This window comes from Lacerta agilis, chromosome 6, assembly GCF_009819535.1.
Source record: "Lacerta agilis isolate rLacAgi1 chromosome 6, rLacAgi1.pri, whole genome shotgun sequence".
NCBI classification, from domain to species: Eukaryota; Metazoa; Chordata; class Lepidosauria; order Squamata; family Lacertidae; genus Lacerta; species Lacerta agilis.
Genome location: NC_046317.1, coordinates 6,444,172 through 6,467,751, shown reverse-complemented (window position 1 = coordinate 6,467,751; position 23,580 = coordinate 6,444,172). Strand labels below are relative to the sequence as shown.

At 40.3% G+C, this 23,580-nt stretch overlaps 1 protein-coding gene across 3 annotated transcripts in view; it reads left to right on the top strand.

The window, feature by feature from the left end:
• The window catches only part of ACBD6 (acyl-CoA binding domain containing 6), a 97,420-nt gene that overhangs the window by 20,559 nt on the left and 53,281 nt on the right, over window positions 1-23,580 (top strand). For all 3 annotated transcript variants that reach the window (XM_033151315.1, XM_033151314.1, XM_033151316.1), the window contains exons 4-5: window positions 3,162-3,244; window positions 15,202-15,307. In XM_033151315.1, coding sequence (XP_033007206.1) covers window positions 3,162-3,244; window positions 15,202-15,307 — 189 coding nt within the window. The remainder of the gene's footprint in view (window positions 1-3,161; window positions 3,245-15,201; window positions 15,308-23,580) is intronic.

The following is a 23,580-nucleotide window of genomic DNA, read 5'->3' as shown; positions in this document are numbered from 1 at the left end:
TTTATATAATGCTTTGCATTATAGCCATCCTCTTCAAATATTTGATTGTTCAATCGTGATTTGATTTTAATTCTCTTAGAGCCTATAATTGTGTTTGAGTTGCTGTCTTTTAAAAAGAGAAGATTGAGCTAAAATGGTTGTGGAGGCATTGGACAGTGTATTTAATGTGTCTGTCATTATATGTTAACCTCTGATCTGGGATATGTGGCACCTCTTTTATGCTTGACAACAATTTGGAAGTATATTTCTTGACATTGTGTATAAAGGAATAAGAAGAGGGGGGAAAGAGAGGCAGAAGTGAATTAATGATGTTAGAAAATACCACTCCCTGCATTTTCATTCCATTTGGAATACAGCTTTCAAACATGTAGTCCTCTGGAGCACCATTGCCAATGACAGCTAGTCAGGATCTGATTGTATCCTGAATAAAGCTGCTCCTTTTATTGAAAAATACACTGTATTAAGCCAGTAATGGGAACACTTTGCTGTAGTTGTTTTGAGTGAATCTATATGTTCTGCCCAGTTCCAGATCAATTTTATTAGCTTAATCTCTTCCAGGAATACAGGAATGGAAGAGGATTTTGCAGGACTGTGGAGTCTGGATGAGTCATGCCATTCATAGTAAAGTCACAGGTGTGCTCTTATTGAAGAGGGCATTGAGTTAGAGGTTGACTATAGCCTGCCATGTGCAGAGCAGAGCAGGGGTACATTAGCAGACCAAATAAATGTTAATAAAACAAAGCATGAAAATGCAAGGGAAAAGCTCAGACACATTGAGAGGCGTAGTAGGAAGAGATTGACCCATTTTGGGGAGGGGGCATAGATAGTTTGATGGAAGAGTTCAGGCTTTGCATGTACAGGCAACCCCCAGTTTGCATGGGGGTTGTGTTTCAGGTCATCGTGTGCAACAGGGGAGCGTGCATAATCCCATTATGCCCTGCCCCTGTTCTTCCCCCTTTTCCGGACACTTCCAGTGTGTGTGTGTGTGTGATCACGCATCAATTTGATGTGTCTAAATTGGTCATTTCCTCTACAAGGCTTAATCTTTGGCATCTCTAGTTAGAGATCTTAGCTCTCAGAGCTGGGAAAGATCTTTGCCTGAGATCTTGGAGAGCAGAGAGGCTGCAAATTGGAGTTGACAGTTCTGTTTTCGATGGAGATTCAGTCTGACATTGTATAAGGCACAATGATGGTCAAATCAAAAAGAGGGAGTCCAGTGTAGACATGTCCTCTAAGTAGCCATTACACCTGGGAACCGATGCCATGAGTACACAGTTACTTCCAGGATATCTTGTGTGCTATACATTTGAGAAGGAATATACTATACAACGGGCCATAGTACAATGCTGAAGCACATGGCTTGCATGCAGAAGGTCCCAGGTTCAGTCCTTGAAAAGTCCAGTTATAAGGATCAGTCAGAAGCACTTCTGGAGAGCTGCTTCCATTCAGAGCAGACATGCCTGTTCTAGTACAATAGGCAGTCGCCTATACAGCCGTGTAATAATTTATATCTCTGGGGGCTTGGTTGCATGATGAGTTATTCTTCAGTAACAAACTTGTAACTTGTTCATTCTTCAGTTTCTTTATACAATTGCGGGTTACTCAAGCTGATCAAGAGGGGGGAAATGCATCTAGAACTCCTTACTCCATTTTACTTCTGAACAAGTAATCATACAACATTGCAGGTTTGCAGAGATGGGCACATAGGTCAGCATTAGAACTGACTGCAGGAACACAGTGACTTGATTTTCTGGAAGTAGCTGATTTGGGAATGTGGCTAAAAGACAGTGGACCCTCTAGTTACGCACCGCTCTGGATATGTAACTTTCGGGTTATGAATGGGTGTATACATCCGGGTTTCGCTGTGTGCGCATGTGTAGAAGCACTCAATTGCGCCATGCGCAGAAGCGACACCTCTGCCTACAGACTTTCCAGGTTGTGGACGGACCCCCAGAACGAATTTAATTCATATCTGGATGTTCCACTGCACTTGTTTCTTTTGCTTTCAGCAAGCACCATTAATTGGTTTATTATTACTATTATTTATTTAAAAGAATGTGTACACTGCTCCCTCATGGGGTGAAGCGGTGATCCCAGGAAGTGGCCTGTGCTGATTTGGGGCTCTCTTCTGGGCGCCACCATTTTAATTCTTAAGAAAGACATTTGAGGTAAAAAATTGGGGGGGGGGCAGGAATGTCTTTTTAAGAAATATTTTTAAAAATTAAGGAAAGGGAATTAAGATTTTAAAAATAAAGGATGGCTGTAGCGGCAGTGGGCCCTCTAATAATTTTTTTTTTTTTAAAAAAATACTATTAAAAGATATTTACCAGCAAGGGGGCACCTCCCTCTGGGCCCCGGCCTGCTCTCGGTGTGCTAGCCACCTGGTTGGTAGGCTTGGGCCAGGCCTGGGCTCGGCCGCACAATTTGTTGCAGCCCCCCTGGCCCCCCTATTACTCTCCTACCTCTCATCTCCTTTCCCTTTGGCAGCGATGGCGACAGTGGCAACAATGGTAAGCTGGGGAGGTCATGGCTCCTTTTTTCTTCTTTTCTTTCGGGTTGGCTCCTCTGGGCCATTGGCCGGGTGTTCTCGGTCCCAGCTCGGCCAAGGTTGTTGGGGGTTCTGGCGGCTCCCCTGGCTGACAAACCGGGCACCCCCGGTTCCCCTCCGGTGGCAGTGTTGGCGGCTGCAGTTCTGGCAGCCTGGGAACCAACCATTTTGCCTCGCCATTTTGCCTCGCTGGAAGTCCACTGCCCCCTCATGTAAAATATTAAAGCAGTGTTCAACAGAATAAGCAATACAACATAAAATGTCATAAAAACAATACAAAATAAATATAAACATGTCTGGCTCAGCTTGAAAAAGTTTAAACAACTAGCCTGTCAGCATAAAACGGTATTCAAGAGGCATCTGAAAATTGCAGTGAGGATGCCCACCTCGCTGCTGGCTTAAGTGATGAAGTGAGTGTAGCAAAGTAATTGTTTTCTGTTTGGGAACTATATTCCCACTTTAGTGTTCAAACAATTTCTATTTGAATAGGCACAGTATATCACTGTTTCTACCAATCTTTCTCCACCTTCTTCATGAAACGGCGACTATGCTTTCTTCCTGTGTTCTTCGTGTGACAGTTGGAGAACTGATATTTTAATGTTTGTTCTTTCAGATAGCAGAAAAGAAAGGAAAGGAGGGGAAAGCTGGGTTTGGAGGCCCAGTTGTCAGCTCACTGTATCAAGAAGAAACCATCAGGTATATTTTCATGGCTTCATTTTCATTCAGTGTTTGTTTAGAATATCAAGAAAAATGATAGTGCCTCTCCAGTCAGATAATAAATGGCAGGAAAGAACTTTCTAGGCCCCCTAATAATTTAAATCAATAGCTGTCGGTATTGCTGCCAGGTTCTATTTTTCCCCTAGTGTGAAGTGTTTGGGGAGGGTGAGTGTATGTTTTCTGTGTTTCAGTTACTGTTCAATTTTTTAATACTTACCAAAAACCTTTTACGTTATTTCCCTGGAAAATATTGGATAGGTACTGTAAGGAAGTTAACATTGGGACTCCACTTTCATTTATAAGCTGTATTCAAAAGCATTTTTGCACCTGGATGTTACATAGGCAATGCTCCAGCTGAGAGTAATTCTCACTAATATTGTTGGATTTACTTCTGATTGAACACATGGAGGTTTGTGTTGCAATCTCATTTAGCAGAACTGTTGTTTTAAAGTTTATGGTTGAAGATGCACAATCAATATTGCTGGCCAAAGTGAATAAAGGTAACGTATTTTAAAACTTACAGTGTAAAAGTAAGGTTACTAATTGAGGTCAGCATTAGAAATAAAAATATAAAAGGAACTAAACTGAGAAATCTGTGATGCTATATCAGTGGTGTCCAAACTTTTAGAGGGCCAGATTTGATGAAGTGAAGGGCCGTGAGGGCCGACCAAAGGGCCAATAAGCTTTTTATAGGATTGAAGTTGTTGAGCTTTTTTATTATTTTACCCCCAAAGTTGTTGAGCTTTTTTTTTAGGGTTTTACCCCAGGAAATAAACTGCCACAGGGGCTGGATTAAACCGACTGGCGGGCTGAATTGGGCCCCCGAAACAGACTTTGGACATGCCTGTGCTATATGAAAGATATGGTGAAGTAAGGGATGCCAGGAAATGGAAGATCTAGAATAATGAAAATATAGAGTTAGAAGAGGGACCCCCAAGGGTAATCTAGTTCAACCTCCTGCAATTCAGGAATTTCAGAAGGTGGTGCCCCATCCAATGTGAAAACATACTGGAGTTCTTGCAGAAGTATCAGTGTTGCTAGCACACAAAACATACATGTTGTTTTGAACTAACAAACGCAAAATAGTGGGACAGTAAACTGACTTTTTTAAAGCTGGTTAATCACTCTCTTTTCTGTCCTCTTAAATGTGAATTGCCTCCAAAATTCATCATCGAAACATGTGCAACACCTTTTCATAGGTAGTGGTATAAATAGCACAATAAAGGGAAAAACCTTGAAATACCAACAATGTGGTTTTTTAAGAAAAAAATTGCAACATTATTACAATAAAAAACTTATTCATCAGCTTAATGTTTTGATTGGTCTTGCAGATGTCTCAGGCTTGTTTACTTCAGCACCACTTCTGTGGATTCCGAGGATTGATAGCTAACCCTTTAAATATAGATCAATGTGCATTTAATGATTTTAGCAAATGGAGATATTGTGAGGAAGGGCAACTGTTGAAGAGGGTACTATGAATATTGAAGGAAGGTGATCTGGTGTGTATGATCCACATTCTGATATATTCTAATGGTAATAGTATGAATGGAACCATTTATATCTTTATGAGAGTTTCCCCTTTATTTCCAGAGCTTCATTATATTTATTTTCTTGAAGTTGTAATATAAAAGTTGAAAAACAAGGGAAGAACAACTGCAGATATTTTTTATAAAGATGGTCCTACTCCATTGCATGTCAAAACTTGGGAGCCAGATTTAAGTAGGTGGATGAAGGATGAAATTTTGGGGTGACTGGAGTTCTTCTGCAGTCATGTGCTCGGTGATTTTTCTTCAAGCTAGAAGATTTTCAGTCTAAGCAGTGATAGGAGAGTTCATTCACAGCAAAATATGTTTGCTTGAGTTTGTTGTATATGTGAGACAACTGCTCGCATATAGTAGAATCTATGGCCATCTTTCCATAATAGAGAATACCCACCTCCCGACACAATCAGATCCCACCAGTCTTAATCTAACGCTTTTAGACTGCAATCCTTTGGGCCCTGGAAGAGTATTCAGTGGGATGGGAGGAATTCGCATCTCTGAAGTGGACAGTGGAATTCAGGCCTGAGCTTGACCGGTTATAGAACAAAGCAATTTTACTGCCTTCAGATTTTGCCGCATCTCCTACGATTGCAGCCTTAGTGAGCCACAGAAGGCATGCTCTGAACTGCATGTAGTTGTATCCACTTCAAACTGACTGTCAGCTTTTGAAGATTAAACAAGTTGAAGTGGCATATATGGCAAGAGGCCGCATTGAACAACTCCAGCTTGAACTACAGTGTCCAGAGCAGACCAGAGAGCAATTATTTTGGAAAGTTTCTCACAAATTTGTCATAAGAGGTTGTAGCTGTGGCTAAAATTAGGTGGCCTTAGCCATGTACCATGTGAAACAGTCCTCTGAACAATCCTAATTTGTCCCACTGCCCAGTCAGCCTTCTATCACCCAGTGGTCTGATCACAACAAGGTGACTTATTTCAATTATCTATTCTGGAACTGTAGACCATGATTGTACATTTAATTAAGCCGGCCCATCAACAGTATTCTTGGGCACAGTAGCTTCAAAATGAGAAGATGGGAAGATTGGCTAAGACTTCAGGTCATCTATCTGGCTGTCCTTTTGTCAAGAAGCAAACTTAGCATCCACCAGAGTAAGATATTTGACTAACAAGAACAACAGAGTATTTGATTTATTGTGACATAAGCTTTCATGGATTAGAGCCCACTGCCTCAAACATAGAAGTGTTATTCTTAGTTGTCTTTACACAGTCCCACAGAGGAATTATTATCAGTGGGGCCAAAAGGCAATGAAAGGCCAAAGGTAAAAGTTAGTTAGTTAGTTTTTTGAATTTATGCTTCACTTCCCACAACAGAATCTCCCACAGCATTTTACAGGAATAATTTACAGAAAGAAAACGCAGGAATACAGTAAGAAGACATAAATATATTTTAAAAACGTAATCAGAAAAACATCCCATCATTGGTGGTTCCAAAATGCCCAGGAAAACAAAAACATTTTTGTCTGAATGATGAACCAGTTGCCTCCCATGTGGGCCTCCCAGTTTTATGCAGTGCTAAACTGTATGCAAGAACAGATGAATGACTATTCACAGCACTAAAAATGGGACAAAATGCCATCTTCCTAGCTTTGCTATGCTAATACCTTTTAGTGGGAGAGGAATCTTTGGGGCTGTTTCTGATGGTGGTTTTGTACTAGTAGAAAGCACTTTTGTGCACGCAAGACAGACCATCTGGTTTTCACTAATCTTCCCTACCTACTGCAGTCCTCTGCACCACACACACACACACACACACACACACACACACACACTTTCTATTGTGAACCACCCTGGCATCTTTGGGTGAAAGGCAGGATGATGATGATATCACACTGTTCCAGAGGATCATGCAGCCTTCAGGAGCATTTGGGGCAGTGCAAAGCACTGTAGGGGGAGTAGGAGAAAATCAAGTACCCCATCTTGTACAAGTCAAACTGCTTTTAGTTACCACAAAACCACTATAGGGTATAACCCATGCTCTTTAACTTTAGTAAGCTACCTGAAAAATACCACCCCTCAAGCTCCTGTGATCCTATCTCATTTCTCTCTGGTTAAGTGTCATTTGAAGCCCTTGAGATGTTGAGCTCATGAGCCAGAGGTAAAAATTATGTGAACCATATCACATTGACATGTTATTCTTTTGCCACCTTCTCACTATTGAATGCTAAGCTTCAAGTAGTTTTAGCTCCATAATCCTATAAACAGAATAAAAGACAGGATTTGGATTAGTTCTAAACCATTTAAAGTATATATTATTTGTTTGTATTGTATTTTCATCATATGCCACCTCCTACCCCGATATTTTTGTGTAGGCCTGTGGGTGCTTTTCGAAACCAAATGCCCTGCTTTCATTTTTTAGCTTTTGGATCCGTACTTCCCAGGTAAACTGATTTTTAAACCAAAATCACTAAACTAAAATACTACTTTCCCACCCACAAAAACATTGGTGGTTGCTGGCTAATTTCGGGTCTCAGCACCAAGCCTCAATATCAGTAATGCTGCCTTTGCCCCATTTATAATGACCTCAAAAAGCAGGTATTTTCCCCACTATTTTTCTAATTTGTTTTGATAGCTTGATGATTAAAAGTTGATAGAGGTTAAGTGTAGGTTTTAATGTGTTTATATTAAATTAACATTTCATTTCAAACTTAGTTGTTTTAAAACAAATTTACTATAGTTTTATCTCTCTCTCTCTCTCTCTGTGTGTGTGTGTGTGTGTGTGTATATATATATATGATTTAAATCAGAGCTCAGTATTTTTTACAAATTACCCATTTTTATTTTCCTTGATAGGTCTGGCATGAGAGATGAGACATGTGAGAGAAAACTGTTAAATGATTGATACTGGGAATAAAGAGAAGCTAAAATTTATTGTGTTGATTGTAAGATTTTGAACTAGTGACATAATGTTTTTTCAAGGGCCAACTTTTTTTAATATTTGAGGTTTACAGTATGCATGTATTCGGCACTTAGTCAGCTGTTCTATTCTCACTTTGATATTTCTATCAAATCAAATGTTAACTATTAAATATCCAATTAAAATAGTTCAAAAATACATTAATTTTCTGGTCAGAGAGCTGGCATAGCAGCACTCAGATCTCACACCAGCAAAATCCCCAGTGAAGTAGCAAGGCTAATCTAATTTCCTAAGGGAGGGGTGGGGTGAGGACTACTGAATGTTTTAATGTATGTCATACACTTTGAAAACACTAAAGCACTGTGCCTAATAAAAATACTAATTCCTCACCCAGCCCCAATATTTTTCAGTCCCACCTGACTCCTGGTTCGTCGGTCTACCATTGCCCTGCATGCTAAGTTCTGAGCAACATCCACCCTCGCGTAAAAGCAGTCCGCCACCCCTCTGTTCCAGAGTAGATCTTTGGGGCATGCCAGGAGATGTGGGGGGAAGGAGAAATCATTCCACCAGCAGTGTCCTTTCCACTGGCAAATGGGTGCTATTGGCTTTTACCCTCTGTTTCAAATTTTGCTGAACCTTCATGAAAGGAAACACGGACAAACTGCTGAAAATGCCTCTTTGTGATGGCATCTGGATTTGGTGCCCTGAGGGAATGAATTATGTGATATTGTAGAAAAGTCACCTGTCCAGTAATCTGTAAGCAGTTTTTAAATATATATAACTGCTATAGAAATTAGGCTATAGTTCTATGTACTTTCACTGGGAGGTAAGTCTCATTGAACTCAACAGCGCTTACTTCCAAGTATCCATTTGTAGGAATGTGCCGATTTACCTGCAGACTACTGGCTCATAATGAACTTTAATCGGACCATTGATACTAAATATGTTGCCTGTTCCTGGTTTTTTTTTGGGGGGGGGAGGGTGTTTTCCCCACTCAGCTTCAAATAAAATAATATGTTTTTCAATATACTGTACCCTTTCTCTTTTTCTGAAAAACACCAACCTATGTCTAAATAATGCAAGTAACAGTGTCTGCTCACCAGGAGCTGCATACAGATACAACACACACACACACACACACACACACACACACACACACTGTATGTATTCATTTAATGACTAAACAGCCTTGTAAACTGTGCAGAAATATAGCAATGTGCTTTAGCTAGGTGGCAACTGTTTTTAAGCAGTGTCTTTAAATGCTGTTTTTGTTAAGTTGGATATTCCAAATTTGAGAAATGCTTAGTACTGTAGAATGTGAAAACTTGAACAATGCATTCACTGATCAAAAATGATTTTTTTTAAGTGGTCCTTTTAGGTAGACGTACTAAAGGAACAGATTAAAAAGTAAAGGATGGTATTTTTGCAGCAGCATGAAGAGGGAACTAAACTGCCAAGAAATGATGGGCTATTGTCTCTTCCCTCTCCTCACAATCTTCTCCAGCATTTTTGATAGTCCCTATCATATTTTGTAGTCTGATGCCATGTAATCTATCAGAATTTTATTAATCCCATTAACAGAGGCAGCCATCTGGCCAACTCTCTGAGCTAGACTAGTACTGAACTGGAATGATTGATGGCTCTGGAATTGATTAGTTGATCTGAGAGACAAATGAACTGTTTTGGCAGAAAATACCAGAGGTCACTGCGTGTGGTCAGGCGCAAAGGCCTGCAGAATTTTAAAGAGCAGCTTTTTCCATACAGTTGTAAACTTCCCCTAAAACTAACAGATTCCAGAAACAATCTAATGATTAAAGCTTGCAATTCTATACAAGGTTACTTGGGAGTAAGTTCCACTGAACTCAGTGAGACTTCTGAGTGTACCTGTTTAGGATTGTGCCATAAAACTTCAACTGATTGTTAAGTGTGCAGAACTAAGACATACTCCATGATTTTGTCAAGAATATACAGCTTTTTTCTTGGCAGTGGTTTGGTTCAGATATGTAAGCACCAATTCTGACCATAGTTTCACATGCCTCAGTTATGGGGTGGGTTACTTTCATGCTTGCAGGATCAACCTGTGTTTTTCAGTAGAACTGCTGGAGCCAAGGGCATAACATTGAATAATTTTGAATCGAGGGGTTTGTTTCTGAGCATCAGAACTGAACTCTCTGTCCTTCCATGCAAAAATCCGCTTGTGGTTAACACCCCCCATCAGGTTTCTTCATTTCAGTAATGCAATTTAAGGAGGAATAATTTTGTTAATAAACAACTGAGAGTCAGAAATTCTTGCCTGTCAACTGGAAATTTCTGAGAGATCTACCCAGTAGATCCCAGTCTGCCTTCTGCCCACCCCTGCCTTAGTTTGGTCTTGGTGGGATTACTGCAACACACATTGTGTGGGGTTGCCTCTCAAAAGTGGTCAGAAACTACAATTAGTCTAGAATGCTGCAGGCATTCTCTTGAGCAGAACTGATTATTGCAACTCATTTGCTAAAACAGTTTTACTAGATTCGGATCCTGTTTCTGAGCACAATTCAAATTGCTGGGTATAGCTCTAAATAATTTTGGGACCACTTCCTCCAGTAGGAATCTACTTAGGCATCAAGGGATGGATTGCAGCTCATGGTTTGTCTGGTGGAGAGAAAACATGGCTTAACTCACAACAGTATGCAGCAAAGAGACTACAATCTCCTGTGCATATTTTCACATTCAGTTAGCATTATGTTTGAACTAAGCCTTTGTATATAGAATGCACTTATGTGGAAGAGCAGGGAAATGCTCTCCTTTTTAAAGGAAAAAAGGTTGGTGTGAGTGATGTCACAGACGCCATCTCGTAAGTATACCTGACAATTGAATAGGCATATTACACACACTATCAATTGTAGGACTTTTGGTAGTAGTGGGGAGAAAATTTGATTTTGCTGTCAATTACAATTTGTGATTTAAGTGTTGGTAATGGTTACTTCCCCAGCAGCAGAGATGTAGCGTGAAGGAGAGAGATCTGTATCCCCATGGTCATAGAGTTGGGTGTGGCAGGTGTGGCAAAGGAATTTGTCAAGGAATTTGCCATTTGTAGAAGCCTTCATCGGGTTTACTTGCTGTCTTACTTTCTGACAAGCACAAATGATTTTTACTTTTCATTTTAACTGGATGGGCGCTAGAGTATTAGCAAAGGCTACATTCCCTTGCGTTGTAAGAGTCAAAAAACATGTTGCACTGAGGGGGCTGGTTATGCTATGACTTTTCAAATGCTTGGTAATCTTGAATTTTGTGCATACTTCTTTCATGCATGGGCAATTGGCTGACACATGTCTTGTTATGTCCTAGTTATTCTCTGAGGACAGCACAGAAGTGTGCAGGCAAGTGGGCAACACTTGCACCCTGGGGAACCAGACTGTTCAGAATAAACTTGAGTTATGGATTTATTCAGCTTGTAAAACCTCAGCTGGCACAAATAATTGAGAAAGCAAAGGTTTGTCTGCAGTGCATACCTCAGGGACACGTGCCTGCTTCTCTCCCTCCCACCTCCCTTTCTTATGAAAATGATCCCAGTTGCACTGATAGATAATAACAACACCAAGCAATTAAAAGCTATGGGTGGCTGGAGAGAGGAGAAAAGGTTCACTTAATGAGCTTTTCCTCTTCCTGTGCCCAGGAGAGCCTCAGAAGTGACGGGGCGATTAAACGAAGAGATAATTATAGATTATGTGAAGATGGGTCCCTTGGGGGGTAAGAAGGCCTTGACATAAACAGTAACTGTTGCAACTGTGCCTTGGCTCCCATCTCTCTCTCTCTCTCTCTCTCTCTCTCTCTCTCTGCTTCATTGAGCTTCAGTACACTGAGTGGCATGGTGCCAAGCAGAAAGGCAAGGCCACCTGTTTGTGGCACCTGGGCCTTTCTGGGCAAGGTAGGATGCTTCAACCAAATCTCCTTCTACCACAACAATTAGGTCCAGAAAAACAGAGTGGGTACAGTGATGGAGCATAACCACCCTCTCAGCTGTCTGTTTAGCTTCAGAGATGACCCAACACAAAGGTAGGCAGACAGAGAAGATTTTGTGCAGTGTTTCCAGTGATGCAGAATAATCCCAGAGCCTTTTTCTTTTCAAAGAGTAGAAATTTGAAAGACTCACTGGATAATATGAGCTGCTTGTGGGGCAAGATAAAAAGGGAAGAAATTTCAGGGCTTCGTCCAGATAAACTGAGCCCAAGCATCTTTTCTCCTTCACAAAGAAGTTCAAACTGCATAGACTATTTTAAAAAGCTTAAATAACTTTTCTAAATAAGCCGAGTTTCAATTGTTTAGTGAATTATCATCAAAGAAACAAGAGACGGCCAGGAGTGCCGTGTTCCTCTTTTCACTAATGATCCTTCTGCTTCTGCCAGTTTTTTTTAGTGCTAGTACCATTCAGTGTTTATTAAGTTCCAATTATATGTGTGCAAATAGGAGAACTGGGCCCAAACTAACAAAATTAATTTCATTAGGGACAAATGTAAGGTTTTGCACTTAGTCAGAAAGAACCAGCTGCACAAATATAAGATGGGGGACACCTGGCTTACTAGTAGTACATGTGTACTAAGATCTAAGGGTCTTAGTGGACGACAAGCTTAACATAAGTCAGTAGTGTGATGCAGCAGCAAAAAAGTTAATGCTATTCTAGGCTGCATAAGTAGACGCATAGTGTCCAGATCAAGGGAAGCAATAGTAGCACTCTATTCTGCCTTGGTCGGAGCACACCTGGAATACTGTTCTGGGCGCCACAATTTAAGAAGGATATTGACAAGCTGGAATGTGTGCAGAGGAGGGCAACCAAGATGATCAAGAGTCTGTAAACCAACTTTATGAGGAGCGGTCGAAGAAGCTGGGTATGTTTAGCCTGGAAAAGGAGACTGAGAGGAGATCTGATAGCCATCTCGAAATATCTTAAGGGCTGTCACATGGAAGATGGAGCAATCTTGTTTTCTCCTGCTCTGGAGGGTAGGACCAATGGCTTCAAGTTACAGGAAAGCAGATTCCAACTAAACATCGGGAAGAACTTTCTGACAGTAGGAGCTGTTCAACAGTGCAATGGACTCCTTCGGGAGCCACTGCTTTCTCTCTCTTTTTTATAGCAAGAAAGCCTTCAGATACATGATTTCCCCACTTAAAACCTGCAGTAGTATATAGCACCCAATGTAGGTAAAAGGAAAGTGGATATGCTTAGGAGAAAGATTCTTTAGAGACCACATCCACAGTGAGGAGTAGGTCAGAGGAAGTCTGTACTGGCATTTTTTCTGCTGCAGGAGCCCAGTATCAGCACTTTCATTTTAAAAGTGCTACACTAGCAGAAGGGAAGGAGAAGAAATCCCTGAGTTCTGAAAAATGAATCATAATTCACAAAGCACATAAAGCTAAAGGAGTTAAGAAACAGCATAAGTGATGTGCCATTTGTTCTGTTTTTTTCTCACCTGTTTGAGCACATACGTGGTTTCTTGGAGAGATTGTTGCTTGCAAGATACAAAAGCCATCAGTTATTGTATTGTTTTCTGTTTGAACTACAAAAGTGGTTATATTTTATTTGACCTCTTGATTAGTTTGTTATTGCATAGTGATGTCAGTATCCTGCTTCCATGTAAGCTATACTTCAATTTGTGAACTGTGAGATTAGTTCCATTATAACCTGGAACCTTTTTTTGCAGCATGATGAATTTGAAGTTGGCAGTGCTCCCATTCTAGCAAGCTTATCGTTTGCTGAGACTTCAGCTCGTAGTTTCTGCCTATGTTCCTCTGGACAAACAAGCTAAATACCATCAAATTGTACCAGAGTATTTGAAAATGATGCAATAAAATGGGGTTGGGGAGTGAAAAGATGTTAATTGTAGCATTGTTCCTATCCTTTGAAAACTAACACTGATGGTTATGGGTGTTTTGTGGCTATCTTTCTGGTAGAACTGAATTTCTTTCAGGAAATGTTCAGTTCTAAGTGAGGTATAATTTTTTTCTTTTTAGTTTAATGTGTTTTCTACAGTGTTTATTGCTCTAAAACCAAAGTAGACTGTTTTCAAACGTATTTCATTGTGTAAACATGAAGGGTATATATATATTCTGGTGTGCTTTTAAGTCAGTGTCTTGGTTCCATGTTTTGAGTTATTTTGTGTTTCACAACTTGGAGAAGTTCAGATGCACATGCACACAAGCTATTTCCAGTGCTCCTCTGACCCGGAAGTGTGCCGGAATTAGCATTTGCACACAAAGTTCAGATTAAGAGTACTAAAGTATACCCACAAGATAGACCTGATCAGACAGCAATGAAAAACTTTGACAGGGCACACTCAACATTTCCAGTTTATATTGTACCTCTCTCATTATTTCATTCATTCATATATTCCACTTGTTTATCACCACCTTATTTTAAATAGGCAAGGTAGCTTAGGTTAATTAGAGACTACCTGGCTTATTGAGGCACAGCAGGAAAGGGATGTGTGCATAGCAAAAGCCTTATTCATATCTTAGTTTAATAAGCCAAGGTATAATTGTCTGAATGTGGCGATAGGTTTCACAACAATGTTGGTTCAGTTTCATTGCCAGTTTGGTTATGCTAACAGTAGTTTAGAAAGCAAACCAACATTTGAGCTTACAAATGCACAACAAGTAAACTGTGGTTTAGACAAAGATTTGTCTGCATTTGTTTTCTACCCTCTCAGCACTTGGCTTAAGAAACACTTTAACCACCCTAGTGCAACAGCTTCTGGAGTTGGAGAGAGCCTATTGTACCTGCCAAACTTTGGTTTCTGATTCTAGTTCATTTGCTAAATGCAAACTATGGTTTGCTAGTTGAGACGCAACACCAAACCACATGTTTTCTTCCTTAAACATGTTCAGTGACAGTGACTGAAACCCAAACCCTTCTGCCTTCCTTTCAAGCATCCTTTCAAGAAAATCTGGTTTGCTGCTCATCACTGGATAGTGATACTGAGACTATGTCCATTGGAGTCTTTGTTGGTGACTTATTCCAACTAGCCCACTTTTTATAAGTTATCTGCATCAGAGTTGCTACTTTTTTGGGGGGGGGTGTTTCTTCAGAAATAGGGAGAACAAACCCTGGTGTGTAAATAATGGATGGCAGAAGGAATATTCCGTATTTATTTTGCTAAGAAATACTGTCAGCCCCAGTACACTAATATATATTGAAGTCTGTACATATCAAACAGGGCTTTATAGAGATATATTAAGGGACAACTTTAGATACTAATTTATTATGAATTTGTGCACGTTTTTCCTCATGGCTGAAATTGGTTTGTGTTGGTTTTCTTCATTCCTTGCGGGAGGTTATCTTTCAGTATATTGTTTTAGTTATGTGTGATGCAGTGTATCCCAACCTGAATTATGCTGTTTGCATTCAAAGCACTGGAAATCTGCAGTAGTCAGTAATGCTGAAATGATTGAATTGGTGGGAAAGCTGGGCATCTTATGTTTGTGTAGTTTCTGTGCGTTGCTCAGTAACAGTACGCATTTGCTCACTCTCCCTTATGTCTTCTTAGGGAAGAAGATAAGAACATATTTGACTACTGCAGAGAAAACAACATTGACCATGTAACCAAAGCCATCCGATCAAAAAAAGTGGATGTGAATACGAAAGATGAGAAGGTATTGGGCCAGGGGAGGGATTAATCTGTCTTAAAGGCTGGTATGTCAAATTAATGTCTCCTCATTTCTCTAATCCTTCCTTGCAGCTGCTATATCTCTGCTACAGTGTGTCTGACCAGACATCTGTTAGTGGAAGAATTGTCCAACTCTGCCACTCCTAAGCAACAATTACCTGACACATGGTTGGACTTTGACTTTTGAATGTGATAACAGTTACAGCAGGCCAGAGATAGGCTGGTGTTTAAAGCAAAAAAAACAAAAACAAAACCCCAAATGGCACCCCTCTTACTCTTAATTAACATGGGGCACATGCCCTGGGGAAATTCTCTAGTGCAATCCTAATTGAAATGAATAGTTAATTTTAATGTGGCTGGCACAGGAAAGAAATTTGGTGGGTTGCCCCTATGGATTTGATCTGTCTGCTTCCCACTCCACCTCTCCTAATGGCAGCCAAAAACTTTCCAAAGAGGCCACATGCCCTATAGATGAGCCCTCTCTGGGCTGATGGCAAAGATAGTGGGAGCTTAATTGAATAATCGTACTCTGGTTCAAGAAATACCTGATAAAGCAGTGGTGTAAATAGGAGTACCCTGTAATGTTTTTCATTGGCAATATGGAACACTCACTCTTACTAACTAAACTGTATTTATTTGGACACCCTTTGCTGCCCTTCTGTATTAACATCACTCAACCATATGCTATTTGTGAACAAGATTTTGCTGGTGTGGCTAAAATCAGTCTGGATTATGTGGGATGTACTTCATACAAATGACTTGCTTTATGGAGGGGTACCCAATCCATATTGTTCTTGACTTCAACATCAGTTGTGTTGCCATTGTGACATATGAAATGGGCCTTAGAAATGATGGAGCAGCAGCTAATTCATTGCCAGAGAAGTGTCTTTATACCTTTGCCAAAAGAGGGGCAGCTCTTTCACTTGTCATCTAAAGGAGTTTTAGGGTAAAATATATGTCAGCTATGTTCCCTGAAAACTTATTTTTACAATAAAGTACTATATTATGGTCTGGCATGCTGAAGTGCTTCAGGCTTCTGTGAGCCATACCTTTGTGTGTGTACACACCCACCCACCCACACTCTACCCAATGTAACATTGTCAGAAGGAACCAGCAGTTTATGTTTCTAGCATTTTTGTAGTGCTAGAAATTCTCCTTGCCATGCCTTCACAATGAGAAGTAAAAATTTAACAGTGCAATTTATGCATACTGGGATTTTTCCTCTGCTTTCTCTATACTGAGGTTCAACTTCATATAGGGAAATAAATTTTGTTTAGTGAGTTAGGTCCAGACTTTACCTTCCATCCACAGAAGGCTTTTCATCCAGTGGAGGGGTCCTACTGGTGGAAGTGGAGATGACCTTTGCCAATTTTCCCCTTCCTCTACCTAATGCCACTTCCCACACTGTTCCTCAGTGTCCCTCAACCTTCTGAAATGTACTTCCTATTGTTGGAAGCTAAGTCTGGATCCCAGCCGAAGATAAAACCAGATAGGATGCCTGTAAGTTATCTCTTGCTCTGCACTGGTTGCAGAAGGGGAGGTATGGTATTTTGGTCTGCACCAATAACTCACTTAACAGGACGCGGGTGGCGCTGTGGTCTAAACCACAGAGCCTAGGGCTTGCCGATTGGAAGGTCGGCGGTTCGAATCCCCGTGACGGGGTGATCCCCCGTTGCTCAGTCCCTGCTCATGCCAACCTAGCAGTTTGAAAGCACAAAGTACAAGTAGATAAATAGGTACCGCTCCGGCGGGAAGGTAAACAGCGTTTCCATGTGCTGATCTGGTTTGCCAGAAGTGGCTTAGTCATGCCGGCTCCATGACCCGGAAGCTGTATGCTGGCTCCCTCGGCCAATAAAGCGAGATGAGCAGTGCAACCCCAGAGTCAGCCGTGACTGGACCTAATGGTCAGGGGTCCCTTCACCTTTAATAACTCAGTAGCAGTGTTAAGAGAATTATTATTATTATTACCGGAGCTGGACCTCAGTGTCCATGATGGCCGTGGAGTGATGGGCTTAGAGAAGCTCCTTCAGGTATACTGGACCGAGGCCATTTAGGGCTTTAAAGCTCAGCACCAACACTCACACAGCCCCTTTTTAAAGGCTTGACAGTTTCCCAGATAGTAAATATCTGGCGTGTAAATAAATGATCAGACAAAATAAAACCTGCTTGACTTGCTGGTTACTATCTTTGCCCACCGACTATTTGTCCTGCTTTTGGCCTGTAACATGTAGTCTCCCAGCATATTGTGTTGCAGTGAACAGATGAAGCGCTTACGCATTCATAGACTGAGACGCCACAAATTCAGTTGGGTTCTCTTGTAGCTCTAAGCAGATTTCTGCCCTTTGAGCCATAACATTCCCGGCTGGGGTTTCTGAATGCTGATGGCATGGCTTTTTATTATTAATCAGGAACTCATATGAATTAATTTGATGAAAGCAGGGGAGGGAGTTTAAAATTCAAGACTAGAAACTCATCCTCGATGAAGTGAACTGAAACATCTGTGTGTTTCTACAGTACATTGTTCAGCTCTATCAGTATTGCCAGAGGTCACAGGTTGTTTAGCCATATAAGATAAATTTGTATAAATTGCAAGTCCAAGAATGGTTTGTGATTATTTTCTGGTGATCAGTAGTAATAAACTAGAAGTCAACTTTCTGGTATCTATAACAATAAACTAGTAATTCAAGCCACTTCTAGGCTACTGTTAGAGCCAAACGACTTTCTGGAATACCTGCTTCTAGAAAGATAGGATATTCTTCAGTTAATGAATTCATTATATGCCCCATTCTTATCAAAGATGAAAATAACAGGTCCTTTCACACTTTTATTATCAAGCGGTCAGCATTATTGCAACCCTTTTCATTACTTTTCCCATGTCAGTGACTGTACATGGAGGCTTCTTACATGACTTCACCGTAGAAAAGTTTTACGTATAGCTATGAAATATAATAATAATAATAATAATAATAATAATAATAATAATAATATTTATACCCCGCCCATCCAGCTGGATTTCCCCAGCTACTCTGGCCGGCTCCCAACAGATTAAAAACAGAATAAAATATCAAATATTCAAAACTTCCCTAAACAGGGCTGCCTTCAGATGTCTTCTGAAAGTCAGATAGTTGTTTATTTCCTTGACATCTGATGGGAGGGTGTTCCACAGAGTGGGCGCCACTACCAAGAAGGCCCTCTGCGTGGTTCCCTGTAACCTCACTTCTTGCAGTGAGGGAACTGCCAAAAGATTCTCAGAGCTGGACCTCAGTGTCTGGGCTGAATGATGGTGGTGGAGTTGCTCCTTCAGGTATACCGGGCTGCGGTCGTTTAGGGCTTTAAAGGTCAGCACCAACACTTTGAATTGTGCTCGGAAACATACTTTTAGCCAGAGGCCTGGATCCGAAAGTGACCCACCTTCCACAGGCTACATTGTCAGATGGACAAGGCCACTCACCTATCACCCATCTGACTTCCTATAACATCTGAAGTGCAGAGTTTGAAATTAGCAGGGCACCAGGCACATTTCCCCATTTGTGAGCACCTCAAAAAGTCTAGGTGCTATTTTTTGTGCTTGGCTGACACTTGAGGATTACTGAAATGTATGTGCTTTGAAGCCTCAAAGTATATGTTAAGGATAGACCATATGTTAAGGAGCTTAAGAATAAAGAGTGTTTTGAAAACTGAAGTATGGTACCAATATTTTTGTTGTAAACCAAATTAAGCATGTATTAACAGTTTCTGCTAAAAAATGTCACTTATGTGAATTACTTAGTAATTCATGCTTATCAAAATAATAAAAAAGTGTTGTCAAACCCACCCACCCCTCGGTGGAAACTAGACATTCTGTTTTGGCGCCCAGGTTCCAGGAGCCATCCACCTTTTCTACCCCAGTTTCTAACCCTGCAGAAATGGGAAAGGACAGTTGGAAGCGCACAACATGGAGTGCACTCCCACTTGTGCCTGTGCAGATGTGGCTTGCATTCATTGTTTAAATTTGTCTCCTTTTCAAACCCAGGCAGCCTTTGGGAAGGTGGTGGGGAAGGTGCTCCAACCCCCTTCAAGAGCACCCGACCTCCCAAAGGCTTTGGGAAGGAGGTGCAAGGGCCCTTGGGCACAAGCAGATAGAAAAAAGCACTGTTAAAACAATGCCAAAATAGCTCTTAAGCAGGGCTGGGAGGAATTCATACAGATGTGGGGGGGGGGATTTCATCCTGTTCAAAAAGGGTGCCAGTCAGCTCTTGAGGATTATATCCTCTCTGCAGTTATGGGGAAAGGTTTTGAAATTGCAGGTGTCCCACCCTCCCAGTCCCAAATTAGGCGAAATCGCCTTCCTTTTGAAGGAAACGTGCCCTGTGCCCCACCCAGGCTGCAAATAGAGGCTGCTGTATGAGAGCATACGCACAACAACTTTGGGCAATCTCCCCCAAAGAAAGCTCAACAACTCTTGCAGGTGTGTGTCCACCCTTGGTGCCGGTTGGGCATGCTCTGCCACTATGAACAATCACATTCACACCCACACACGCACACATGCTCTCTCTTGCAGCCCCAGGTAGAATCAGCTGCCTTCGCCCGCTCCTCTCCATGCATCCCTCAGATTTGAAGGTGGAAGGTCAGGTGTTTGCTTTGTGGTTCTCTTCGCCACCCCATCCCTTCCTCTTTTGTGCCAGGAAAAGCCTCTTATTTTAAATTCTTTGCTTGCGGGGAAAGGAGCAGGAAATAAAATGCAGCATCTCTGATCTTGCAATGGGCACTGACTAGCAGGGAGGAAGCCATGAAGAAACTGCTAGTAAAAACTCATTGTAAAGAGTGCACTTTTCCCATGCGCATTACATTCACCAGCAAACACTTTTTTTGGTTTGAAGGTTCTGAAAATTGATTTGCGCACTAGACTCAAGTAAATAAAATAATTTTATTTAAGCAATAACTACAAATATGCCCAGTTTTGGAGGTGAAACTGGTATAACTTTGACACCTGAGATGTATATTTTTAGGACCCATCCTTTTGTGATTGTTTGTAAGTTGTTTCAAACTGTTTTCAGTATTGTATTTTAATTTGTAACTGAGTCAGTTGGGCGGGTTACAAATAATAAAACTGTTGTTGTAAACTGCCATATAGCATAACTTGGGGCAGGTAATAAATTAATATAACAAAAACAATCATACATTTTTCCCAGTCCAAAAAATAATACAAATGAAACTATAAACATTATAGTAAATTAAAATATTTGTTGTATGTAAGCTTTGAAACAGTATGTAGATCTCAGCATTTTCATGCAAATAAAAAATATATAGTTTTCCCAAAAAAGTTCAGAAAATATCATCCCTATAATGTAATTGAGCAGCAGTAAGTTTGATTATTTTTGTTAAACTTAATAATGTTTAATTCATGTTCAGTATTGAATTTACGAACAGTCATCAATTTCCCTTTATGTTGATGCAGAAGATGTAAGGTAACTTAGATCCAGAAGCAAGAGGAGTTGGTAGTTGGTGCTGTAGTTAAAAACAAAAACATTTCCCCATCATGCCATAGGCATAATATGCTTGGTATGCTACCGTACCACAAGCCTGTTTCATGTTTTATATTTTTGAAAGTACTTTTCTGACATCAAGTCCTAAGAATGTTGCTTATTTAGTAATCCAATCAGATGCAGTAGCAATGCTATCAGCAGCATTACTACCTTTGAATCTTGCCTCCCAAGTTATTTACAGTAGTGTGGATTGCCTGTAACAATATTTTAATACACTGCTTTAAAAAGCATTTCACTCACTGTGCTGAAAGAAAATATTGAATAAGAAATGTTTGCATTTCTTTCCAAGTTTTCCAATGCTTTTCAGAGCCGGAGGAGGAACAAAAAAGATCTATTTTTTTATTTTCCCTCCCCGTGGGTAACTGGATGTAGTATAGCAGCAGTGAATACAATATTTCTACTGAACGAGCCTTTTAGTTACCTTTGCTATGCTGTCTCTTTCTGTCTGAATTAAGAACAGTTCCTATACATGTTGTCTTCAGGCACATACATGTTTGAAAGCAGGCAAGTCTTTTCTTGGCCTCCCCACTTGCTTTGTTTGTGAACAGACCTGTGTCATGCAGCAAAGCAAAATTTATGTGCTGTTCACTTGAGAAACTGCTATAGAGGCTGGCCAAGTGAGGCATGGAAGATTTAATAGGCAGGGTCACTGTACTTGGGATTAGATTTATGCATTTTTATTCCAGATCATTTAGAGCGTAAGAAGTATCCTCATTCTTTTGCAGCTAAAACGTGTTCTCCATGAGAAAAGAACAAAATAGTAATGGACACCCGGAATATATTTTGGGCTGGGCTGGGTATATGATGTAATTCCTTGAGAATGAGGGAAACCAGCAGAATGTGATACTGGGAACAGAAGTTGGCTTCCTGTGAATATTAGCATTTGCGTTTTTTGCCTTGATACCTGTGGAAATATGCTTGAAAGTGTGTGGGTAATAGCTGAAGTTTGTGAAGAAACTTGGAGTAGTTGGAGGCCTAGGTATTTCTTTTTTTATTAAAAATTTATTGGTTGTGTTTTTTTAAAGCACATTATATAAACAGTTAAATTTTTCATCCTTCCCCCCCTTTCACTGGGGAAAGCAATTATCCACACCCCTCTCTCACAGGAGCAAATATTGTCTTGGAGGAGCAAATATTAAACATTTCAAATTTAACATGTTAAACATATAAATAATCAATTTAACATGTTAAACATATAAATAATCAATTTAACATGTTAAACATATAAATAATCAATTTAACATGTTAAACATATAAATAATCATTGCTTAAGTCCGGCCCTTTTCCATAAGCCTGACATTATTCCTATCCTCAATTTCATTGTATATTGAACTTCCTCAAATCCCACCCCCTGCTGAGTTCACTGTCTACCTCTTTACCAGTTTTCCAATCATGGTCAAATCTATTTTCACCCAAACTCCAAATATTTTCTCCTTATCTTTTTAGACATATTTATATAATATCACCTTAACTCCTAAAATTTTAAACTCAACCCTCGGCTCCTACGTACTTCTGAAACTTTCTTTGGCCCCCATCCAAATTACCTCTATTATCCTAATTTAGTGAGAAAAATGGAGGCCTACGTATTTCAGTGACCTGCCTTTGACCTCACCCCTTCTATTGACTAGAAAGATTAGACCATTCCTGATAAATGTGCTTAACCTTCATAATTATTACTAGTCCCAGAATTTAGTTTTCCTTTTCACAGAATTTGGATTACCTGGGCACAGAATTTTCATGTTTTCAATGCAGTGTACACAGCCTTGTTTTGGAGCATAAACTAATTCTGTGCATATATTAGACCAATCTAAGGTTGAATACATTTTATGCAAGAGATGGGGCATGTTAGAAATGTAAATGAATAAAGTTACTTTGAGTGGGACTCATTTGAGGGCACAGCTCCTAGCAATTTTTAATTTACGGTTTGGGAATAAAATGAATAATCTGGTAGCCTACCGTCCTCTTGGGGATGCTGTACAACTGTTAAACACCATAGATTTTGGGCCAAAGATGGACAGGCTGTTCAGCTCATGAAACACTTCCAATTTGGCTTTTGGCGCTGAATTATTGATGCTGATTTGCATAAATTGTTTATGCTTAATCAGTGTAGTTTACAGCATGGAAAGGCCAGACTAACACTGTCCTTACCAGGTTTCTCCCCTGCCCCCTCAACACCAGATACCATTTGTGAAATTGCTGGCATTAAGATAATGAATAAGAGTCTTAATAGAATGTTGTATCACCGAATGGTTTACACTTAAAATTTAAAAATGTGATTATTTAGCACAATGCATAGTATTAGAGAGGTTGCTTTCAATAAACAGTGTCATGTGTATTAGCACATGTGATATATCTGCCTCCAACCACCCAGCTGGTTAATCAAAGGCCTTACTATTGCCAATTCTTCAAATTTATAACCTTTGGAAAGATATGGGGATATAGGTAATGCAATTTGGAAGCGCAAGTATGGATATTTTTTATTTGCCTTTGTTTGAGACCCTAGAAAACAACATGCTGTAATGGTAAGCATTGGAAGGCCAGAACTTGCAATATTGCTCTCGTGAAGTGAATTTTTTTTCAGATTAAATTCTAGGCTATGTTGGTTGCCACTTTTTTCTCTTTTTTGTTGCTGATCCTCTACCTTTAACTGCAGCCTGATACATAGACATTTAACAAATGTAGGTTTGTCCACCACCTGCCTTGCCCGCTTTCCAAGAAAAACGTATCCTGCTGG